The 23,053-nt window shown below is 44.9% G+C and overlaps 1 protein-coding gene across 4 annotated transcripts; it reads left to right on the forward strand.

The window, feature by feature from the left end:
- The first annotated feature begins 3 nt into the window (after positions 1 to 3).
- On the forward strand, positions 4 to 22,612 carry CPSF7 (cleavage and polyadenylation specific factor 7). Of its 4 annotated transcripts, none has more exons than XM_031024839.2 (10): positions 4 to 112; positions 712 to 830; positions 7,193 to 7,411; positions 8,249 to 8,352; positions 8,951 to 9,123; positions 11,969 to 12,383; positions 12,889 to 13,007; positions 15,212 to 15,380; positions 16,029 to 16,196; positions 20,575 to 22,612. In XM_031024839.2, exons 2-9 carry the CDS (start codon positions 777 to 779, stop codon positions 16,189 to 16,191), a joined length of 1,416 nt encoding a protein of 471 aa, XP_030880699.2. In that variant the 5' UTR covers positions 4 to 112; positions 712 to 776; the 3' UTR covers positions 16,192 to 16,196; positions 20,575 to 22,612. The 4 variants fall into 4 exon arrangements, with proteins under 4 accessions (XP_030880699.2, XP_081654145.1, XP_081654146.1 ...); XM_081798019.1 differs by having other exon boundaries at positions 8,951 to 9,096; XM_081798018.1 differs by having other exon boundaries at positions 53 to 185.
- Positions 22,613 to 23,053: the final 441 nt, after the last annotated feature.

Raw genomic sequence — 23,053 nt, forward strand, 5'->3', positions numbered from 1 at the left:
GGAAGTGGCTGTGCGTGTGACGCAAGCGGCGGGGGGGCGGGACCTGGGGCTGAGAGCGGTTCGCGCGCTTCGGGCCTAGTCCGGACTCGCCGCCGCCGCCGCCATATTCCCGGTAACGGGGGCGCGCGGCCGGGGGCCGGCTGGGCCGGAAGAGGGCTCGGGGCCAGCGCTGAAACTGGGAGGGGGTCGGTTGAGTTTGGGGCGGGCGGGGGGAGGTGCGGGCCTTTGAGGGAGGAGGCCGAGGGCGCCGGGCCGAGTCTGTGGGGAAGGGAGCGGGGCGGGCCTAGTTGGGGGCGAGGACTAGGCCTGGGTGGGGAGCGGAGGCGGCTGGAGCTCCACGACCCGCGGGGACTCTAGCCGGGACCGCTTTGGGGCCTAGGCAGGTGCGGCGGGCTGGGGCTGCGGGCTTCGCCGCGGTCGTTCTTCGCAGCGCCGTCCCAGGGCCCCTAGGAGCAGAGGCCTGGACTTTGCCGTCGCGCCACGGGCAGCTGCGGCGCAACTCGGGTCGGGCCCGAGGGTGATGGGCAGCGAGCCCCGCGAGCCCCGGCGGCCTGGGAGAGCGAGGGGCGGCGCGAGGCCGGGGGCGGGGCGGAGCGGGTGGGACCGAGCTTGGGCTGCCGGGATGCTGCGTCTCTGGAGACGGGAGGTTGGCAACCATTGCTCTTCTCCCGGCTCGGGACCCTCATGCCTTCGAACTCTTGCCTCTTTCAGGATACCGCAGTGGCATCTTCCTTACTTTGTCCGTTCTCCGGTCTCGCGATCTTCCTTCCGGAGCCATGTCAGAAGGAGTGGACTTGATTGATATATATGCTGACGAGGAGTTCAATCAGGTGAGGGGTCATTGGGAGCATTGGGACTTTACTGGATCTGCTGAAGAATCACTTTCACCAAACTTGCAGTGGTTCCAAGCTATGGCAGTCTTTGCTCGGCCTGAACATCCCTCTATCGGGTCTAAAATTTTACTCTATCACAGACTTTCAAGACGTTTGATCATTCCGCTTTATGTTAATTTTCAGCTCCCAAGGCTTAATTTTATAAGCTTTAAGAGCAAATAAAAATCAGGTTTAATAGAATGATGAAACAACCTGTGGAACTTGCTCCCCCAGGAGGCCAAACTTGGGTGTCAGTCTCCTCAAAGACTAACCACACTTAAAAAATCACACTTAACGTTTGCCGTAGTATTCATGAGGACGGTGTTCATACCCGTTCCTTTGCAGTTTTTTTTTTTTTCTTGTAGAGAGGGAAAGGGGGTGGAGGGGGAGAGAGAATCTTAAGCACTCCATGCCAGTGCAGAGCTGAGATCACAACCCTGAGATCACGACCTGTGCTGAAATCAAGAGTCGGAGGCTTAACACACTGAGCCACCCAGGCGCCCCGCTTTGCGATGCTTTGAAAGGGTAGCTGGAGAAATATAATCCTCTTCTCCATAAGGCAGTGCAAACAGTATAAAACGTACTTTAGCATTTAATTGCAGCTTCATTCTGATTGTTTTGGGTCTTCCTTCTGTAAGTAGTTTGTAATCTTGAGAGGTACATAGGCATTTTGGTGTAATAGATTTTATTTTATTGATGAATCTGATTGTTCTGAGGGTAGGAGTAAAGGTGTTGGACAAACCAGTTAAAAAGTATGTGTAGACCCCCTCATATACCCCCTCATATACCCTGGATTGTTGGTTGATTATGTTATGTTAAGGAACATTATGTAGTGATGTCCCTTGAAACAATAATCTAACATACTGAGGTCAATCAAGAATGTTCCATAGTCTCTATTTAAAACTTAGTAATATCTTGTGCAGATTGTTTTCAGCCCTAGTTTACTTGAGTAAACTGGTTCTTCCCATTAGGATCTTTCAGTGGGTACACATAAGGACCTGGAAAGAGGATAAAAAGAACAGATTAGAGAAAGAAGGTCCCCTGGTTAGACCCTGACTTTTATACAAGGCAACAGAGGTCTTACACATGTCATTTTCTTTACTTGACTAATGTAAAATTAAAAAATACTACAGCAAACGTAAGTTTACATTAAAAATTTTTTTAACACATTGTTCCATTTTAACATGGAGATTTTAGAACACAAAAGTAGAATAGTATAGTGAGCTGTACCCATCAGCTTCACCATTTAAACATTTTCCCATGTTTCCTCAGATAAACTGGAGTCATCTACATGTGGCTGCCGGTTGACCTAAATATGTGAAAAAAAACCTTTTTTTTTTTTTTTTTTAAGATTTTATTTATTTATTTGACAGAGACACAGTGAGGGAGGGAACACAAGCAGGGGGAGTGGGAGAGGGAGAAGCAGGCCTCCCTCTGAGCAGGGAGCCCGACGTGGGGCTCGATCCCAGGACCCTGGAATCATGACCTGAGCTGAAGGCAGATGCTTAATGACTGAGCCACCCAGGCGCCCCGAAAAAAACTTTTTAAGCTCAAACAAGTCAAATGATTATGGATGAAAAGAAAGGTTTAGTATATTAATTTAGTTATACACTATTGTTTTCCATATTAACTTTGAGGCAGACCTTTACTACTCTTTATAAGTTGAGGGTTATTTTTGTTTTTGTTTCATTTTTAATACAAGACAGGAAGAAAAGGAGGTTCTCATAGTTCTTTATTAATAAAAACCCTTTTTCCCCCTTAATTTCCTTCTCTGTGGGTTGATAACAATGGTTCTGATTCACTTTGAGAAACTGGAAGAACAGGGCAGGTCTAGCCACATTTGATCTGAAAAAAATGGAAATCTAATTTCTTAAGCAGTATAACTTGGAGATTCCAGACAAGGCACAGGCCTTGTCCAGTGGTCACTGCTTTGTCAGAGTAGAAGACATTGGCCTCGATTTGTTCTCTTATCTCTAGTTAGAAAGGACTTTTTTATGGGTTTAAGATAGTCCAAAGATGGTATGTGGAATCTAGTAGACATTTATACCAAACGGACAATATTTAATGCTTGGCAAGTTGAAAGAAGTATAGATTCTGAATGTTTTATGTCCATTTGTGGAAGGTCCAGGGAGGGGTGCCGCCCAGTGCCCACATCCCCCCTCCACCAAATGAGTTAATTTTTGGTAAAGCTGGGCTTAGTGTAATTTGGAGGCTGCTAAAACAATGATTAAAGTTCTCTTTGGCAAGGATTGTTAAAAGCAAGGTTAGATTGAAGGCAGCCAGTACAGGTTGTATTTTAGAATGTTTTAGGAATATTAAGGATTCATCCCGAGCCGACTCGTGCACAAGAGCCCTGTCACACGTACTCTGCTCCCCAAGCAGAATGACCACAGTTCCTGGATGGAACCCTATGGTGCTGACTCCCTGATCTCTTACGACGAGCTCTTTTGCAGAACTACTATACTCCTGTCACATTAGGAGTCAAAATTCACAGCTGCTCTCTTGGGCTGGGGAGAGGTACTCTGGAAAAGTGAGAGCTGCCGCTTTGCTGAGTGTTTTGCCTCTGTTCCTAGTGCTAAGCAAAGTGCTTTGCACATTGCCCATTCTGTTCGCTACTTCCATCAACAAGTACTTATTGAGCAATTTCTGTTTGCTAGGCACAGTGTCAGGACTAATGAGGGAACAGGGAAGAAATGGATCCCTGTATTCAAAAGAGTTTGTTCCTGGTGGTTGAGGGCAGTGGACAGTGGCAGGGAAGGAGGGCATAAGGTGAGGACTAGAGCTAGTCATTATAAAGCCAAAAACTGAGAGTTTTAGTTATAATTAAAAGAACAATGGTATCAAGTAGGTGGCTTTGAGAACCATAAATTCTAGCCTTTCTTACTTCCTTCAGATACCAGGAAAAGGGGGTTGGAGGGTAGAAACATTGAGCACACAGGTGGAGAAGTTCTTACTTAAATTCAAAATCATACAAGTTCTTTTTTGTCTAAAAAGCTTCAGAGACAGTCATAGTTCTTCCTATGCTATTAAACACAAAATTTTTCTTGAGATCTTTATTCAGTTTTAAATACATACTTACTTTTTAATCTCCCTGGAATGAAACCTTCAGCATCAGTGCACATAAAACATTGTATTTTTCACTTAATTTGTAGAATTAGATTTTGCTTTAACCTAATCCAATACTGCATAAATCACCAGCTCATTTGGTAATCAGAAAAACCTCAGGCCCTTAACCTGTTTTTCTGTCTTACCAGCTGAAGAAGTTAAAATGAATTGGTGTTGCCAGTAGATTTAAATCCAAACAGAACTTGATACGTTGTTTCTTCAACAGACTCCTCAACAGGCCTGCTCTGTGCATCAGAGCAGTTTCCACCAACTATTTTGAACCGGGGTTCTATGGCCCAGAGAAACCATTTGAATCTTGTGACAGTTTTGGATTCATTGAATCCTTTCGTGCTTCTTAAAAGTGGTAAGGTAATCCATATAGAAGGTTTTTCAGGACTTGAGTCTATTGTGTTCTTTAAGGGTCCTGAAAGAGTAGATTATTGGCCTAGGCTTGCAATATTGGAGATTTCCTGGTGATGTGTGCGGTCTCTGAGCTGTCCAGATCTGGGTGTTAGTTTACTACCCAATTATCAGTGGTAATTTTTGTATTATAAATTTTAGGCACAATCTCTGAATCACAGGTACTGCCTAGAAGGAATTACAGTTTGGTTCCACTGAGTATCCAAGAGAGTGTGTTTCCTCATTCCCCTTTTAAGTTTTATTTCAGAATCCTTGATTTAAATTGAAAAAGCACCCTGGTGTGAGGTAGTGCTCTCTAAGGATTAGAACATCAGAGAGGATCCAGTGGTTTCCATCTTCTTCCTTTACCTTGAACCATAAGGGCATATCACCATACCTACTATATGAATGAGTAAATAAATGATTTTGTTTAGAGTTGCAGTTCTTTGAGACATAAGGGCTATGAAATATTTTATACCCATTGTATTTGTCAAGTTTTTAGCATTTCACTTTACTCAATTTATTATCCACCCTGTGCTCTCCAATGTTAGCTTCTCTTCCTGTTCTTTACATACTCTTTTTATGCAGGATGCTTCTTTGTTTATAAATTTGACTACCTAGAACAGTCTTCCTGTGCTTATTTGTCTTCATTGATTCCTTTTGTTGTTTGATTTTTTAAGATTTTAGTTCTTTAATTTTAGAGGGAGCGAGCACATGAGCAGGGGAGGGCAGAGGGAGAGGGAGACAATCTCAACTAGACTCCACACTGAGCGTAGAGCCCGACATGGGGCTCGATCCCATGACCCTGAGATCATGACCTGAGTGGAAACCAGGAGTCTGACTCTTCAACTGAGCTACCTGGGCATCCCCTGCCTTTTCTTATTTTTGTATTCCCTCTAAAAAGGTTACTTTCTTTTGCCATTCTCTCTGATATTTTTACAGGGTATAAATTCCTCTCTTGTGGGGTTTTTTAGAGTATTTGTAATATTTGAAATTATTTATATGCCTCAGGAAGTAGAATCCTTTCCCCTTCACTATCAGAACAGTCTGATAATGCTACCTTTGTGTACCTGTTCTTCCACTGTACTTCAGATGAACTGAGAAACTAAAAGATGGTTTCCAGAAGTTTGTGATGGTATATAGGTCTAGGAATGAGTTTTGTAGTGAGTTTTCTCTCTAGTCTCACTTTAGATTCCACAGTCTTATGATGGAATTGAAGAGAGAAAGTTATTGGGGCTTCCTGTCCTGAGTTGCATTGGAGGAAGTGCTCTCTTTCTTCAGGGAACTAGACAAGTTACCTAACGTGGGTTCTTTCTTTATTCCCTTTTTAAAAACACAGCAATGACATGAATGAGCTGTAGTTCCCTTAAAACACTTTGAACTTCTTTCTCTCTCTGTCAGTTTGGCAGCATCATCTTTAGCACTGTTGGGATGTTTTAGAATATTATTTGAAAAAGTACTGTTTGAGACTTAACATAAAAAGAGCTCTTTGAGATAATATTGCAAATCTGAAACATTAAGATCTCCTGGTAGTAGTTCTTATGGTTTTAGGATTTTGGGTATATAGCATTAATTTGGCTGTTTTAACAGAATACCAAAACATTAATGGCTTATAAACAACAAATTTATTTCTCACAGTTCTGGAGACTGGAAGGTTGAAGTCAGGTTTGGGTGCTGGTGAGGGCCCTCTTCCAGGTTGCAGAATGCCGGCTTGTATCCTCATGGATGCAGAGCAGAGCAAGCAAGCTCTCTCTCTTGGCTCTTATATGGGCACTAATCCTGTTCATGAGGGTTCCACCCTCAAAACCTGGTCTAATTGTAATTACTTCCCAAAGACCCCACCTCCTGGTACCATCACATTGGGAATAGGGTTACAACATAGCATTTTGGAGGGACAGACACATTCAGTCCATAACAGTAATAAACAAGTAAACACTAACACATAAGTATATTTCTGATTGTGTTTCGGAGTACATGTTCATGTTGTAAATGCTTACTGTGACATAGCTTATGGTGTGGGTGCTTGTCCTGTTTTCTGACCCTTAGATTTGCGAGAACTTCACTGTTTTTGTGTATCATTGAACATCTCTGGTGTTGCTCCCAAAAGTCTCTTATGTCTAAGTGTCTCAATAATGTATTGGAGCTGCGTTGTCATCTGAGAAATAGTAAGGGAAAATCTCTGAGTTATCCTTTTCCCTTTTTTAAAAATGTTCCTTTGATGGTTACTGGAAAGATGGGATTGTGTACTATGAGTTTTAGAGCTTCTCTGAATCATTTGTGTAAATCTAAAAGTTTAAACTAGTAACACTAATTCTTTTTTGCATTCTGGGTTCCCACTTTAATATGCTTTTCCCCTGCTTTTTATTTCTAAATGAATATATTCTCTTATTAAATAGAGTTGTAAGGTTTGTGTAACTCTTGATTTTAGAAATAGCATAAGATGTGGAAAGTAAGTTTTCCTTACTCTTAGATGTGGTCTTTAGAAGCTGACCTCATTGACAGCAGTAGCAGGTGCATCTTTATGTGTTCTTAGTTTGCTTGTGTAATCATCATGTACCTTTTGATTCTTACAGTTGGCTGAAACTGGAAACATTATAGCCTACTAACAAGGTCTTGAGAGAAAAACCTGCAGAAGCATAATTCAGTGAAATGGTTTTAAGTGAAAATTATTCTTATCTAGCTTCCTAGAGTAGAACAAGGAAGTTTTGTACGTTGCTTTACAAAGTATTTGACTGTGGATTCTAAGTAAACTAGAATGAAATAGAATGAACCCAGTGGAAGGTCTGCAAACCCACCTTTGCCAACCCATCTCTTAGGACCCAGAGTTCAACAATACAGATCAGATTGACCTGTATGATGACGTGTTGACAGCCACCTCACAGCCCTCAGATGACAGAAGCAGCAGCACTGAGCCACCACCTCCTGTTCGCCAGGAGCCATCTCCCAAGCCCAATAACAAGAGTCCTGCGATCCTGTACACGTACAGCGGCCTCCGCAATAGGCGAGCTGCTGTTTACGTGGGCAGCTTCTCCTGGGTGAGCATGGGGAACCAAAAAGCCTCCTGGGTAGGCTGGAGGGAGAGCGCTGGGAGGTGATGGCATTTTCAAAAACCACTGTTGCACTGTTTTGTGCTCTGATGGGGTTGGATTTCTTTTTCCTGGGATCAGGTTGGATTGATCTCTGAAAGAGAACTATCCTGAGGACGTACTGGTGCCGAAGAAAGCAATAAGTGGGTAGTTGCTTTTTCTGCCATCTTGTTAATGCCCCTGACCCTGGGGCTTTATGTCTAGCAGGGTCGTCTGTGGGATGAGATTTTAGAATGAACACCTTGAACTCTTGGTGGTCATTCAGTGGTTCTTTGATAACAGTGGGTGACAGGGATCAAAGACCTTGATAGTTCTAGTACACTCAGGGTAGGTGGTCATTGTTGTTCTGCAAAAGTTCTTGTGTGACAGACAAGTTTTGGGGCTGGTGGAGGGAGGGTCCAAATTAGGAAATGTACATACTGAGGGGAAAGTTCCTGACAGTCGTCAAACTGTAGCCTGTCAGGTCTATAATTAAAAGCCGTTAGTAATCATTGTTTGAACTGATGACCCGCCAGCCCAAATGGCAGTCAAAGTTAAAGTAGGTTTTAATTTTCTTAATCTCAAAAGATGGGGATTGGGAAGGGGGTGGGGGGTTTTGGAATTCTGGGTGGGTGAGGATAATAAGAAAAGCCTGCACTAATTGAACTGTTGATGGGCTCTTGGGTTTCTGTGGGAGGTCATGGTTGTGACTAGAATCCTAGGTTTGGGGAAAGGGTTTGGGACATTCTAGGTGGGGAGGGGGTGTAGCTCTTGACATTTCTTCCTTTTCCATCTTGCCGGCCCCAGTGGACCACAGACCAGCAGCTGATCCAGGTTATTCGCTCTATAGGAGTCTATGATGTGGTGGAGTTGAAATTTGCAGAGAATCGAGCAAATGGCCAGTCCAAAGGGTGAGGTCTGGATTCGAGAAGCCCATTTTAGTTTGTCATCATTAGGATAACAGGTCTATGCTGTATTTTGGCCCTGGATTTTTTTTTTTTTTTTTTAAGATTTTATTTATTTATTTGACAGAGAGAGACACAGCGAGAGAGGGAACACAAGCAGGGGGAGTGGGAGAGGGAGAAGCAGGCTTCCTGCGGAGCAGGGAGCCCAATGCGGGGCTCAATCCTAGGACCCTGGGATCATGACCTGAGCTGAAGGCAGACGCTTAATGACTGAGCCACCCATGCGCCCCTTGGCCCTGGATTTTAATCCCTCCGACCCCTGGCCCAGGTTATTGCCTTGGTTTTGGCAGAGCACCTTAGAATGGGGACCTAGCTGCAATGTAACAATGTCCATCCATTGAGGGGCAAAAAGAGCTGATTTCTGATTCCAGATAAATAGGAAGATTATAGGCTGACACCTTTTTGTTGATGGTAGTTTTATGTATGTTGTATTAGTAAGGTATCTTTTGCTTTACCCGTTTTCACTAAAAGTGGAAGAGAGTTTCTTTGTTTTTCTCTTGGTTGGCTAGTATATCTCACTCATTTTTAATTTTTCTTCCCCAAGGTATGCTGAGGTGGTGGTAGCCTCTGAAAACTCTGTCCACAAATTGTTGGAACTCCTTCCAGGAAAAGTTCTTAATGGAGAAAAAGTGGACGTGAGGCCGGCCACCCGGCAGAACCTGTCACAGTTTGAGGCACAGGCTCGGAAACGTGAGTGCGTCCGAGTCCCAAGAGGGGGTACGTGGAGACCATCTGTATGAAGGGGGGCAAGTTTGTGGGTTTGTTTTCTGTGTTGTGGGTTCTGCCTGCTATGTGGAGGAGTTGGTGGGGGGAGGGTGGTGGTGGTTATGGGTGGTGGCATGTTCAATTAGTAGACCCAAAAATGAGGCTGTGTACAGAAAAGAGCACTGTGCTGAGAGTCAGGTAGGTTCCGGTTATAGTCTGGTTCTGCCACTGACTCAATTGTGTGACCTTGGGCAAGTCACTGTACTGCTTAGGGCCTCTTCCCCTCTCTGAAGTAGATACATGATGTTTAAAGTTCCTGCCAACTCTAAATTATGTGGTTTTGTCTAAAAAATCAGTGTATAGTGAATGGGCTTAATTATAATATGTGCTCTTTATAAATAACAAGCAGCTGCCCTAACATGCAGGTAATGTTTGTAAAGATGGCTATAATATTGTCATAAACATGTGCTGGAAGGGTGCTCTGTAAGGAGTCAACCAAAAGGAATGCTGGAAAAGAAGAGTTTAACAATGTTTCTCCAGCACTGTCCAGGGGGGAGGGTGCCCTTTGAGTTACCTGATATTTTAGTCTGCTTGGCAAGTATTTCCCACTGATAAAGCTGCATCATACTACCTTAGCTTGATGATAGTGTCCCTTGAGTTCACTTTACTCCCTTTGTCCTGATTCTGTACTCACCAAGCCACCTTCTGATACTAATTTGGTTTCCCAACTAGGCTCTCCTACTGGGAAGAGAATGCGCTGACCAGCCGACACAAGTATTCCGGTCTGCTTGGCAGTTATATTTCTCATTGTAAATTAATAAATTGGCATTCTGGTTTATGAATCAGTCTCTTGTGAGTTTGGTTAGCGTGAATCAATTTCCTAGGGTCCAGTCACCCCTGGGTGAACTGTTAAAGTCGAGTTTCTGAACCTGCGAAACCTGAGGACCAGACCTTGGATTGTCCTGACCTCACAAGGTGCAGCCACCCTGCAAGGCCTTGCCTGAAGCAGCCAACTGCCTTTACTTTTCTTTTATGACAGTGGGGTGAGGGGTGGGGGTGGGGGGAAAGTGTCATCACCTGCGATCTGTCATCTTAGGTCCTGCTCTCAAAATAGTGCCTTGTACTGAATTGGGTGGTCCACTGGGACCTTGCATTGATTTATTGAAGGTGGAGATACGGCCACTTCTCTCTTGCATAGGAACAAGTGTTCTTTTAACTAGATTGAGAGCCTAGATGGGTATAGTGTGAACTCTCATTGCTCTGGGTTAAAAGGCACACACTTTTCTTTGACAACTTGAATTTTCAAGTTCCTCTGTTTAAGAGCCTTTGTATAATTCAACCCTTTTCTGATTTTCCTAAGTTGCATAAATGTACAGTTGCATCAGGGATAACATTCCTACTTCTGCTTAGCTATTTACTCCTCAGTGTTCCCTTTCTTTGCTGAAATGATGGTGGTGACTGAGTGGTGTTTTTCTGCTCTGTCACGTTGACAGACTTGGGTTCTGTTAATTCACTAAGTGCAGCTGGTGGACTTCCTCTGCCTAAAAATGGTTGCTACTCTTGGGATTGTAGCCATAGGTACAAAACAGAATCCTTGCAGAAGTGGGAAGAGTAGCTGGGAGGAAGACTAACTTTCAGAGGATCCCACTTGCTAATACCTCTTTCTTTGGTTTGAGAGAACTCAGGGAAGAAACAAGTTGCCATGTGGATGAGACATGAAGCACAGGCGTGCCACGATAGGCACCAGTGATCTACTACAGTGGAGAAAGCAAGACGGTTGCCGAGATGATGGGTCCCCCCATGCTTGAAACGAGTTGGGTTTACCAGCAAGTGTTAGTTTAAGGAGCACTCACCTTTCTGTCCACGTTTGACTGCTAACAGCATCTCTCTGTCTCCAAGACTCCGAAGGCCATGGGCTCATGGTCTTCTATTGGATTCCACATTAACCAGGCTTGGAGTAGACTATTAAATTGGAGAGAGTGAACAAGTTTAACTGAGTGACTTGACAGTGGACAGCCACGTCCCCAGTTGTAAACAAGCATGTGTGAGCCCTTGTTGTGCACACCACCATACCAAGGTGCTATGGGGATGTTCCTGTGGGGTACTGTGTTTGTCCACTGAAATGTAGTGGGAGTTCCCCGGATATGAGGCTTGTTTTTTACTAAGCTTTTACTAGGAGTCCCTGCTGTCACCTGTGCCATCTGCTCATTCTGTGAGCACATCTTGTCTCGGCTTACCTCCCATTTTCTCTCTCTCACTTGACCTCTAGTCTTCTGTGGTGTATGTCTCTTCCCCATCCCAGTGACCAGTTTTGGTATGTGGATGGAGGAAGTATCTATCCCCTGCCCTTCCCTCACTTACCCCAAATCCCTTGGCCAAAGTGCCTTTGCAAAGAGAAAATTTCAGATGCACAGTGGCATAGTACTGGTCTAAGGAGAGAGGCCCTGAACCTCTTAATCAGGGACGGGTGATTTCACATCCCCTTGAATCCAGCTGAACTGTAATGAACATACTTCTCAACAGCATCATTTTCTCATGGGTTAATTAGGATCCTGCATTTAGAAATAGAAAACAAATCTAAGGATAAATTGTGTGAAGCACAAAGAGTTTTAGATAAAGATCATTCTTTGACATGGAATTGGGGTGATACTGCTTTCTGGGATTATGACTTAACTAACTTGCCTCTGCCCTTTTTTTCTGAGGCTGAAGAAAAGGGAGTAGATGATTTTACCTTCTTTCTCAGCTGCCTGTCGCCTTCTTCAGTATGGTGTCGGAGGACTCTTGCTGAAAGATGATGTGCTCCCATGGGTACGTGTAAAGCCTTGGGCAGTAACGTTAGTTCTGTTTTGCTTCATAGGAATACCTCCACGGGCCCATTCCCGGGATTCTAGTGATTCTGCTGATGGACGGGCCACGCCCTCTGACAACCTTGTACCCTCATCTGCCCGTGTGGATAAGCCCCCCAGTGTGCTGCCCTACTTCAATCGCCCTCCTTCAGCCCTCCCCCTGATGGGTCTGCCCCCACCCCCAATTCCACCCCCACCTCCTCTCTCCTCAAGCTTTGGGGTCCCTCCTCCTCCTCCTGGCATCCACTACCAGCATCTCATGCCCCCTCCTCCTCGATTACCTCCTCATCTGGCTGTACCTCCCCCTGGGGCCATCCCGCCTGCCCTTCACCTCAATCCAGCCTTCTTCCCCCCACCAAATGCTACAGTGGGGCCTCCACCAGATACTTACATGAAGGCCTCAGCACCCTATAACCACCATGGCAGGTAAGGACTATTTTGTTCCTTTCAGATCTGAACCAGGTATAGTAGGGTAGACCATGTGTTAAGCATTTTGTTCTCCCTGAGGAAGTGAGTGAGTGAATTCTTGTGTTCTCCCTTGTGGAAACTCTGTTGTCGTAGTGTTGAGTCCTGGGAAATAGTTAACCATCTGTTAGATAATGTTTTTTATTTGGTGTTTCATTTGCATCTAAGTCTCTTGACCCAGACCGTGTCTTTCATATCCCTCTTTAAGGATCTTGATTAAATCAAGGGCTGTATGTGGCTGTTAGGGATGCTGTGAATGTCTAGCGCTATTGGGTCACGCCAGAATTACAAAAGAATATGTTGTAAAGCCTGTCCTTGAAGAGAATGTGAACACATAAAATGTCAGCAGGCTAAGAACCATTTAAGACATCATATAGGAGAGCATGATTAAGTAACAATGTACTGTAGGATATGGTAAAGATGATAAGAGGTGGGGGCAATCAGGAACGGTGTTATTTCTGTGCAGCCGAGATTCGGGCCCTCCGCCCTCTACAGTGAGTGAAGCAGAATTTGAAGAGATCATGAAGCGAAATAGAGCAATTTCCAGCAGTGCCATTTCCAAAGCGGTATCTGGAGCCAGTGCAGGTAACTCACGCTTACCTTTGCTGTCTTCTCCTTACCTTTAGTTCTTTCGTGTCTTATCATTTCCGTTGGCAACTTCAACTAGATAAAGTTGGAGCACACTGTTAGATTCTCTAGAGTGGCACATTTTGAGTAGTATATAACCTGATTGTATGGCTTCAGGGACGCTCCAGGGGTGTTATTTATTTAGCTTGTATCCAGACCTGCCCCGTGAAAACAAATTTAGTGACTAGATTATAAATAACTAATAATATCTTATTGTAGTATTTGTTGTAGAATGAAATTCTTGGCTTTGTGGAGGTCTCAGTAGTTGATCAGTGGATCTATTGTCTGTGTAGTGCCTAGTGTAGATCCCAGGTTTTTTAGGACTGATGCCCCAACTAGATGTGGTTTGATATGGAATCTCTTTATATTTGGGGGTCTAGACAGAACTTCTGGCCTGCCTGTAGCCTATCCTAGAAAGAGGCAAGTCTGTTGGATGTCATCGTAAGACATAACGTGCCCTTACAGCTAACTCTTGCTCTGCTGTCAGTATTAAGTGGGCAGAACCAGGAGCTGTGACTCGGAGAGCCCTGGCATGGAATCTTTGGTTCTTTATAGGGTTCTGGTCCAAGTTTCACATTATGATATGAGTCATGTTCGCTTCCTTCTTGTGAATGTCCCACATTAATGTAAATGGGGACTGTCAGATCTCCTAAGAAATAAGTTAACACTAAATATTACCATCTGTTTTCTGTAATTTCTCATCTTTGGCTGCAAAATTTGAATCCACAGTGTAGGTTAAAGACAGGAAATACATGTATTCTCTCTCTTTTTTTTTTCCTCCAGAAAACTTTCATTGACATCTGAAGGATTTTTTAATTAGAAAGTAATCTGTGCTCATTTTAACAAGTCCAGTATACAGAGGAGTATAAAGGAAATAGTCATTGTACTTCCTTACCAACTCCTTCACTTTGAGATGATCAGTAACTGAATCTCTGTCTCCCTTCCTTTTTGTTGTTCTCATTCCAGTCATTCAAACCACAAATACTTATTGAATGCCTACAAAATAAGCAAAAAGTCCCTACCCCAGTAGAGCTGACATCCCGGTGTTCCTGGACTTCCACAGAATCACAGTTCTGCACAGTTTCCATTCTGTTCTTGCTGCCCTGCACAGAGGAGGCAGCGAGTCCTCATCACTGGACCCCTGTCTGGTGTTATGCTTTCCTCGCATTATCTTCTGTCTGTAATGCGCTTGATTTAGCTTGGAAAAGCATTGTGCAAGTACCCAGCCCCTGACCACGATCCCTGAGCCAGGCATTGCTCCCCTTTGGGGAATGAAGGGGGCTAGTTCTTGACGGCAGCGTAATATAAAAAATATATATAAATACACTCCACACGTAGACGTGTTAGATATACATTATATATATGTGTACACGCATTTGATGACAGATTTAAAATAATTCAGACTTAGAAATGTGCAGTGGTAATTAATAAAAGTCCTTTATACAAGGACCACCACCAAGACCACCTTCTACAATTTAGTGTCTGTCCCTCAGATTTTTTTTTCTGTGCATATGACAACATATATATAATTTTTATTATTTTTACAAAAACGGAATAGTGTTTTTACAGATTTTTAGAAATTAATATAATCTGGACATGTGTCAGTATAAATAGTACCTAATATTTATTGAGCCCTTACTGTGTGCCTGGCACTGTGCTAAGCGCTTTATGTGGATTATTTTGTTTACCTACAGATTTATCGTGTGCTTTTTAACAACTATGTAGTATTTTATAAAACCAGTGTCCCATAATTTATTATAGCACCCTGCTGAAGGAACTTTATGTCTGATTTCTTGATAAAATAATGCTGAAATGTAACATTGTTAAGCATACATACTTGTGAACAGAAGTAGGACGTTCTTAGAATTGCTGGGTCAGAAAGTATGCACATTGTTTATTGTGATGGGTATTGTCAGATCACCCTCAGACCGCCCTGCCCTGGTTTGCATGTCCACTAGCAACATCTGAGAACCTGTCTGATTGCAAACTGTTGGAATATAGGTGCCGTCCACTTTTATACCTGCCACTTAAGCCTCATCCATCTTACCATGGTTCTGTGGGAACTAGTTATTCTTGCTTTGTGTCCTCCTGAGTTCTCCTTTTGATCCAGTTAGTTTACTGCCTCTGCTCATCCTTGGCCTTTCCCATCCGTCCCCTGTCAGGGGATTACAGTGACGCGATTGAGACGCTGCTCACAGCCATTGCTGTTATCAAACAGTCCCGGGTCGCCAATGATGAGCGTTGCCGTGTCCTCATCTCCTCTCTTAAGGACTGTCTTCATGGCATTGAAGCCAAGTCCTACAGTGTGGGTGCCAGCGGGAGCTCGTCCAGGTGAGTTGTCGGTTGCTCCAGCGGCCTACCAGCCCCGAGCAGCACTCTTCCAGGGATTGGCAGGGGGAGGAAGAGAGCCCAGGGGATCTGGCAAGACCCTGGCTGGAAGAGCAGGCTCGCCCTGATGTCTTTAAGGGGAAGGAATTAACCAAGCATCTGCATTAACAAATGTTGTAATGTCTGCAGTCTGTGCTGGGTGAGGCAGTGGGCTATTTAGGAGTAAAGATAGACCGGTGTAGTTAAGAACGTGGGCTTTGAAGCCATACGTGCTTGGATTCGAATCCCAGTTCTGCTCCTAAGTACTTGTATGGCTTTGAGTATAGCAATCACTCAGCTTTCTAAGCATCATTTTTCTCATTTTTAAAAAAAGGGACAAGAGTGGTACTTCTCTGATGGACCTGTTGTAGAGATTGGGTGAGATAAGCATGTAAAGCTCCTAGCACTGTGCCTGATACATTAGTAAGACCTCAACACATTTGACTTAACGATTTTCCCCAAAAAGACTAGGCGTCAAAGAGCTAACATTCTCAGACATTGGGCCCATCATAGAAAAGTGGTTCAGACAAGTACTGGAAGACACCGAAACACAACACTCTTGGAAGGCATGTGGTAGGTCCTCTGAGTGAGGCTGAAGGATCTTTCTAATAGGAAGAGACACCGGTCCCGAGAGCGGTCGCCTAGCCGGTCCCGGGAGAGCAGCAGGAGGCACCGGGACCTGCTTCATAACGAAGAGCGGCATGATGATTACTTCCAAGAAAGGAACCGGGAGCACGAGAGACACCGGGATAGAGAACGGGACCGGCACCACTGAGAAAGGTGGGACGAAGCCCCGCTCCTGGCTGTGGGCCATCTTTTATAAAAGAAAAAGTACTGATCGTGAAGATCCTGCTCTCTCTTTCTAAAGCAAATAAAGGGAAAGGGAGGACTTTTTGACTTAGGTAACAGAAAATTGAGGAGGGCAGGTTTGGAGAAGTCTCGCCCTGAAATGGACCTGAGATTGAGCTGGTTTTGTTTGTGTCTTGTCTGCCTTAACCTGGTGTCCAAGAGACAGCATGGCATCCGGGCTGAGAGCACAGTGATGCAGGCCGCGTTACTTTGCTCTTCAGTTTTCCTCATTTGTAAACGAACATGGTAAGAGCAGCTGTCTCGCTGAATGCAGTGCGACAGTCCATCCAGAGCATTCAGCACTCATGGTACTTGTTACATACCAGGTTCTCAGTAGATGATAGCCAATTATATTTTCACCCCACTAAACTTTCAAGGTTTTTTCAGGAAACCGACCAAGACAAAAAAGACCATGGCCTACTTGTTAGTTTTTGAGGCGCAACATTGATGATTTTAAGAATTAGTATCTATTAAAGGGACTTTGAAACTCAGGATACTTTAGGAGAAAGCTGATCTGGAAAAAAAAAAATCATATTTAATAATGTAGAGACTGTGTGGAGGATACTTCAATGGAAGGATATATTTGTTCAGGGAACAAAAAACTTACAGCGATTTTTTTTTTTTTTTTTTGCAAAACAAAAGCAGAAGAGTTGTGAGGGGAACTATATTAACTCAGGTTATGGAGAAGTTGAGTTAGGCTTGGCTGCATCCAGGGGCTCCAGCTGTGTCTTCAGGACTTAACCCTTCCGCATCACCAGCTCTGCTTTTTCTCAGTCTTCCTCCTCAGACAGGCCTCAGTGGTTGGGGTGGGGGAGGAGAGGGGGGAAGGCGACAGCAGCCCCATCGTTTCAGCCCCATCATTATATCCCACCAATTTAGCTATCCCAACTGAAAGAAAGCTTCCAGCAAAGATTGTTTCTAGTATACAAGTGAGCAAGAGTGGTTTTGATTCTGTATCTCTGGAGACCTTTAAAAGTAGTCTAGACTCTGGCTAGGATGATCTGTTTGTGGTTCCTAGAAGCTACTGCATGACCCAGATGACTTTAGAGTCTCTTCTCGACTTTGGTTTCACATCAGGTGTGTTATGAAGATGTCCTTGTTTTTTGTTTTTCTGTGTGTGTTTTTTTTGCCAATTTGGTTGATCTGAAGTAATGGTAACTGAACAGGAGGGTGAGGATTAGGAACGGCTCTCGGGTGGCTAGGGGCTAGGTGGGTGGTGACTGGTTGAAGACGAGAAGAGAGACCCTGCCACTACCTGGGAATGCCTGTAGTTCACCAGCAGTAGCTGGACGCTAAACAGTCGGCAAGTGCAGCATTTGGCCTACTGACAGCCTACTAAAAGAAAGGAGTTCTGTTATATTTCCCTGCTGCACTCTACTTTGTTGTTTGGCATTATCTGCCATTAATATAAGCAGTTATAGCTGGAAATTTCATTTTGTTGTCTTCTTTAGGAGGCGAATGAGTGGGAAAATGAAAAGTTAGCATTTTTTTTACCTGCTTTCCTTCTCTGTTCTTAAACCACTCATTTATTCCACAAAATATTAGAGTGCTTGACATCACTGAAATCTAAGATAATCCATGTAAAATCAACAGTTAGGCTGTGGGTTCTAGATTTCGCAACAAGTGGAGTTGGGGGAGGTACCCATGTATCTCCAGGACGCTAGGGGAGATGGGGCTCGCAAATAGCTCTGGCCTCGCTCAGCCTCGGAGTGGGCCGGAGGGCGGGCACTAGGGTAGACCTCTGTCCCTGTCCCCCCCTTCTGTGGCAGTAGCAGCATCTCCCAGCTCTTGTTGGAGCTGGCCCAGTTGCTAGTGTTGCTGTGGGTCAGGTGCCACCCCTTCCCTAACCCTGCTGCTCACAGTGTGGGTCCTTCAGAGTGGAAAAGACTAGAATAGTGACCAGGGAGGTACTTGTCCGTGCAGAGGATGAATTACAGTCTCTGGGGCCGCATTCCCTTTAGCAGTTAGAACATATAACTGCATGTCGCCATTCTTGGTGGCTTTGCTTCTAACAGCCTTCTGACAGAGAAATTGTGAGATCCACTGATAATGAGTATTTTGGGGATTGAACATCTGAACCTGAAACATTAGCTGTCATTTTGCTTCATTTCTTCCACCTGTAAAGTGGGCCTGTTTTTCCATTATGAGAGTGGTGCACTTTGGGTAACTCTGAAGAACCTATAACCCAGTAGTTCCCAGAAAACAGTCATTTGGCTGGTGCGGGCCTGTGACAAGAGGAGGAAAAGGAACTCTGAAACAGGTTTTCCAGGTCCCCATTTTTTATTCCTTAGATATGTTACTCCATCCAAATAACTAGTCCAAAAGAATTGAATCAGACACCCCAAAAATGTCAGTTTCTCACATCCTCATCTTAAGGACTCTGCATTCTATCTGCAGTCACCCAAGTTGTGAGGTAGGAGGTCTCATGTTGGGGAGATGGTACTTGGGCCCATTTAGCTGGAGAACTGTGCAAGTTCTGTGTACAACACGTTTTAGTTAGAAAATACTAGTGTTCGTGTTGTATGGATGGTGTTCCCTAAGAGCCAAAAGGTGTGTTCCGTCTAGAGGCAGCAATACAAACAGCAAGCTTTTCTGCCATTCTTCCTTGGGGTGGGCAGCACCACTGGGGCACAAAGTCTCATCGGCCACTTTGGCTTCTGCCTGCATCCAAACATTACCACCAAATGTAACTACAAGCTCTAAGAATTGGGTGCTACAGTTGACTTTTTTGATGTACTAGTTCTCCTTTATTGTTTTGTATGGACAATTCCCAAATTGTATCTCTTTTGGAGTATGTGTGTAGGCTTTGAAATTTGAGGATATCCTTAGGTAATGTGTGGCTTTGGCTTCAACTTCTTGTAGTTCTCGGCTCTTGGCTTATTATTTGAGGATATTATCCTATTTAAGATCTAATCATTCTCACCTCATTTCCTTTCCTCCTGGTCCAGTGAAAACTAAACACTCTGTTCAGTTTTGATCCAGTGCAAAGGTTCAAAAACCCAAATGGTGTGAAGTGGAGAGGCACCGAGGGCTTCAGTTTTCCCCCGTAGAAAATGAGACAAACGCCTGCCAGCATAGGTGTTTAGAGAAGCCAGAAGGCAGCAGCCTCTGTAACAGATTCTGAGGAGCCCAAGATTAAACAGTGCCAGTTCAGAATATTGAAGGATCGGGCAGCTTGGGGATGTTTTTTTCTTGGATAGCTCCTCCAGGTTATGGACGAGCATACGTAAAGAGTGAGCATTTGTGTGTAGGCTATGTTGTGGGTTTGGCCATTAGTAGAAGTCCTAAACCTGGATTTAATCTCCCTTTTTCCGGTTAGCTATTAATTCTGTTCTACGCAGTCAGATTGACCGGGCTGCTCCCCGGCTTACTGATGCTGCAACACTGCAAAAGGGCTGGGCGTACTAGGGACCTTAAGTTTGGTAGAGATGTGGTAAGTGGCTTAACAGTGCCTTCCTGTTTGGCAGAAGTTCTTAATTGTGCTTTTAGGTTCCTTGAGCGGGGACTACTGGTTTTTTTATTTCCATGCTCTGCCTTCTCTTCTGGCCTGGCCAGATAACTCTTTTGTGGTATTAAGCTGTTTCTTGATCCCTTACTCAAAGCTGTTGTCTGGGGAAAGATTTAGAATCCCTTGACTTTCAGTAGAGGTTAGAACATTCCCGGCTCTTTGTGTGTGTGCGTGCACACGTACTCTAAGGACACTGTTTGGAGTGTTTTAAACAAGGCTTCCTGAAAAGAAAAGTTTAGGAGTTTCCTGTGTAAGTACGTGCTCCCTGCTAGGGCCTCTTGGGTGTTTGGGGGTTAATGGGTTTGGTTATGTGCACATTTGTTTTCTTACCATTGTACCTCCCATTTCCAGATTTTTAGCCCTCCCCTTAAGGTAAGCTCTGACTTGCTCAGAACAGATTTTCTGAAATGGTATTTCAACTCCCCATATTTCCTTATTGCAACTCTTTTTGGATTGTTGTAGTTTCTGTACTTCTCCAGCCAAAGTCTCCTTTTCAGTCAGACTGCTTTGAGACTTCGTTTCATTGTCTGTTTCCCCCTGACCTTAAAGTGAGAGGTCACTGCTTTTTCTCTCTATTCACTCTAGCTCCTGCAACCATTCCCTCACTGCGCACAGTGCCAGACACCCCCAGACAATCCTGCTTTCTTTCCTTCACTTTCCCAGGCTTGCATTCTGTCTGTGTATATATTTTACTTCATACATTATAACTTGAGACAATGCCAGTGTAATTTGAGTAAGCCCATCAGTCAGAAGGTAACCTCTAACGTGTATTTTCTTTTTCTTCTGATGTTCTCATTGCAGGAGTCTGGTTGGAAGCAAATGTTTTTTTAATGGACTTGCATCTCCTCACCTTGATCAGGACTAAAGGACGGAGGCCACTCCACCCCTCCCCCTTCCTCCAAGCCCCTAGCCCCCTTCAGACACCCAGGGAATACCCTCTGCCCTACAGGATTGAAGACTGCCTGGCAGCCCTCCCAATCCCACACCTCCTGTTTGTCAGGGGAAGGAACCTAAAGACTTTGTGTGGTTGGGAGGGGTGGCAGACAGGAAGAAAACATGTCCAGGCCCCTGGTCTCCATAGAGAATGGTGCTTTGTCCAAGGAAACGTAGGAGTTTCTGATTCTCCAGGAGCAGTTCGGTGGTGAGGTTGATGGGAAGACTTTCTTCCCAAAGAAAACGGATCCTCCATGCAGGATCTAGGAGAGTGACTGGGTGTGCCAAAATATGCCCAGGGTCCTGCCCTCAGCACTAGGTTTGATGGGGCCAAGAGGGTCCAAACCCCTTGCTAACATACCACTTCTTTGTTTAACTCCTTTACCTTCCCAGCCCTTTGAGGAGGAGGGACCCTGAGAACAGAAATTCCCTTAGGAGGAGCTTCTCCTGTTCTTGCTTTTCCCTCTTACATATTGACGGTTCGTTTCCCTGACCTCCCAGAGGGCTGAACCTTTCCACCTCCCTGCTGCCCAGACGCCTCAGTGGACTTGCCCCTCCTAAGCAAAGAAGGCCCTTGAGGTTGCTTGCTGCTGGGGAGCCCGGCAGAGCCAGTTACCACCCTCTGCTGCTTCGTGCTTGGTTGCCTCTTGCAATAACCAGCTGTACTAGGTGTTCCCTTTCCTGGGGCTTTTCCATTTCACATGTGGAGCCCCTCCCCCAGGAAGGCTGCTTCCTTGTTTTAGAGGAAGCTACTGCCCTTGGGAGACGGGGACAGCGGACCTCAGCACTGAAGAACCCTTGTGAACTACCAGGAGGGGTGGGAAAGGAGGCAGGCTGGGCAAGCTGTGGCCTACTTCCATAGAGGCTTTTCTGTTTTCAGGTTCGATGTGAGCGTGGGCTTGCATCCCCCAGGTACATACGTATTTTACTTAACTGTGGGAGAACCTGGCACTAGTAGGCAGGTGAAGTCACAGATTTGGTGTCTTTCCACCTTTTGACTGTTGACGTATTAATAGTTCCCCTCGCTCTACGTGGAGGTGCTTCCTGCCTCTGATGAGGAGTGAGGAGGAAGTGGAGCCTGACTCAGATGAGCTCAGCTCAGAGTTCTAAGGACCACCACTCTGGGGGCATTTTCTACACAGGCAAATGGAATTGCCTTTCCCCTAACATCCAAGTTGTGGTGTGGTTGCTGTGGATGGCGGCGGCAGCGGTCCTGCGCTACCGCGTGCACGTACAGGGCATATGACACCTAGCAGGAGGAGAGACGTGGCATGTGAGACGGTAGGGTCACTGGAGACCCTTCTGGCTCAGATGGAAGAGACTGAGTTGGACTGAACCCTTCCTCTGTTCCCTGCACGTATCTGACGAAGCCCTCAGTCAGTCAGCGAGGGGGGTCCCCCCATGGGCAGGCACATTCCCTTGGGACAGAGGCTACACGTTTGTAGCTTTTTTCCCCTGTCCCCAGCCCCATCCCCACCTCCACTTCAGAACATGGCCCCCCGCCCAACTGGCCAAGTGTTAAGTGATGTGCTTATCCTCGAGAGCAGCTCCGGGTGTCTTTTTAAAATGTAGAGAAAACGGAGTACGGTGACAGTTTAAGGAAAGAAAAATATATAGAATACCAGAAAAGCCGTTTACCCGGAGAATTTTTTTCTCCCCATTTTTGTTTTGTTTTTACTCAATGACACAAATTTTAGTTTTATTTCCTGATAGCAAAAGGAAAAAAAACCCAGCCCTCAAAAAGGCCGAGGCCCCGTCCCCCTGTTGTCGGTGATTTGTTTGTCTTTCTGATAGGTTGAAAATTGTGTAATAAACTTGATGACGCTGTCAATCTTTTATACTGCATTGTATTTTTTTTCCTTTTGTAACAAAATATTTTTAAATAATAAATGGGGTGTGAGCTGTTTTATGGATTCTGCATTGAATAGCTTTGTTGAGGTGTCTGGGACATGGGCTGGGGCTGATGTAGAGGCTGTGGGATGACACTGAAGCCCCTGAGTTCTGAGCTGGAATCCCAGGTCGGGCATGTGGTGGCCCGCGTGGCCTGCGGGACACTAGGGGGCCTCTAGTGCAGATCTTTGGAAGTGCACCCTTGAGGCTTAGCTTGCTTCCTTAGCCATCTAAACTAAGGGAAGAAAAATTCCAAGTTGTCCTTTGTCCTTCAAGATTCCTAAGATTCATTCTCCGAGTAAATGTCCTCCCCTTACAGTTCAGTTCTGACGTTCTCAAATCCAGGAAGGGAAGACTCCTCTGCTCGGAGTCTGGAAATATGCTTGCCAGTGCCTGCTTGGGAGGGGTGAACAGCATAACCTAACTGAGCTGAGAACAGTAGCTATTCTGCCTTTTA

This window comes from Leptonychotes weddellii, chromosome 11 (genome assembly GCF_054177405.1).
Source record: "Leptonychotes weddellii isolate Sample4059 chromosome 11, ASM5417740v2, whole genome shotgun sequence".
NCBI classification, from domain to species: Eukaryota; Metazoa; Chordata; class Mammalia; order Carnivora; family Phocidae; genus Leptonychotes; species Leptonychotes weddellii.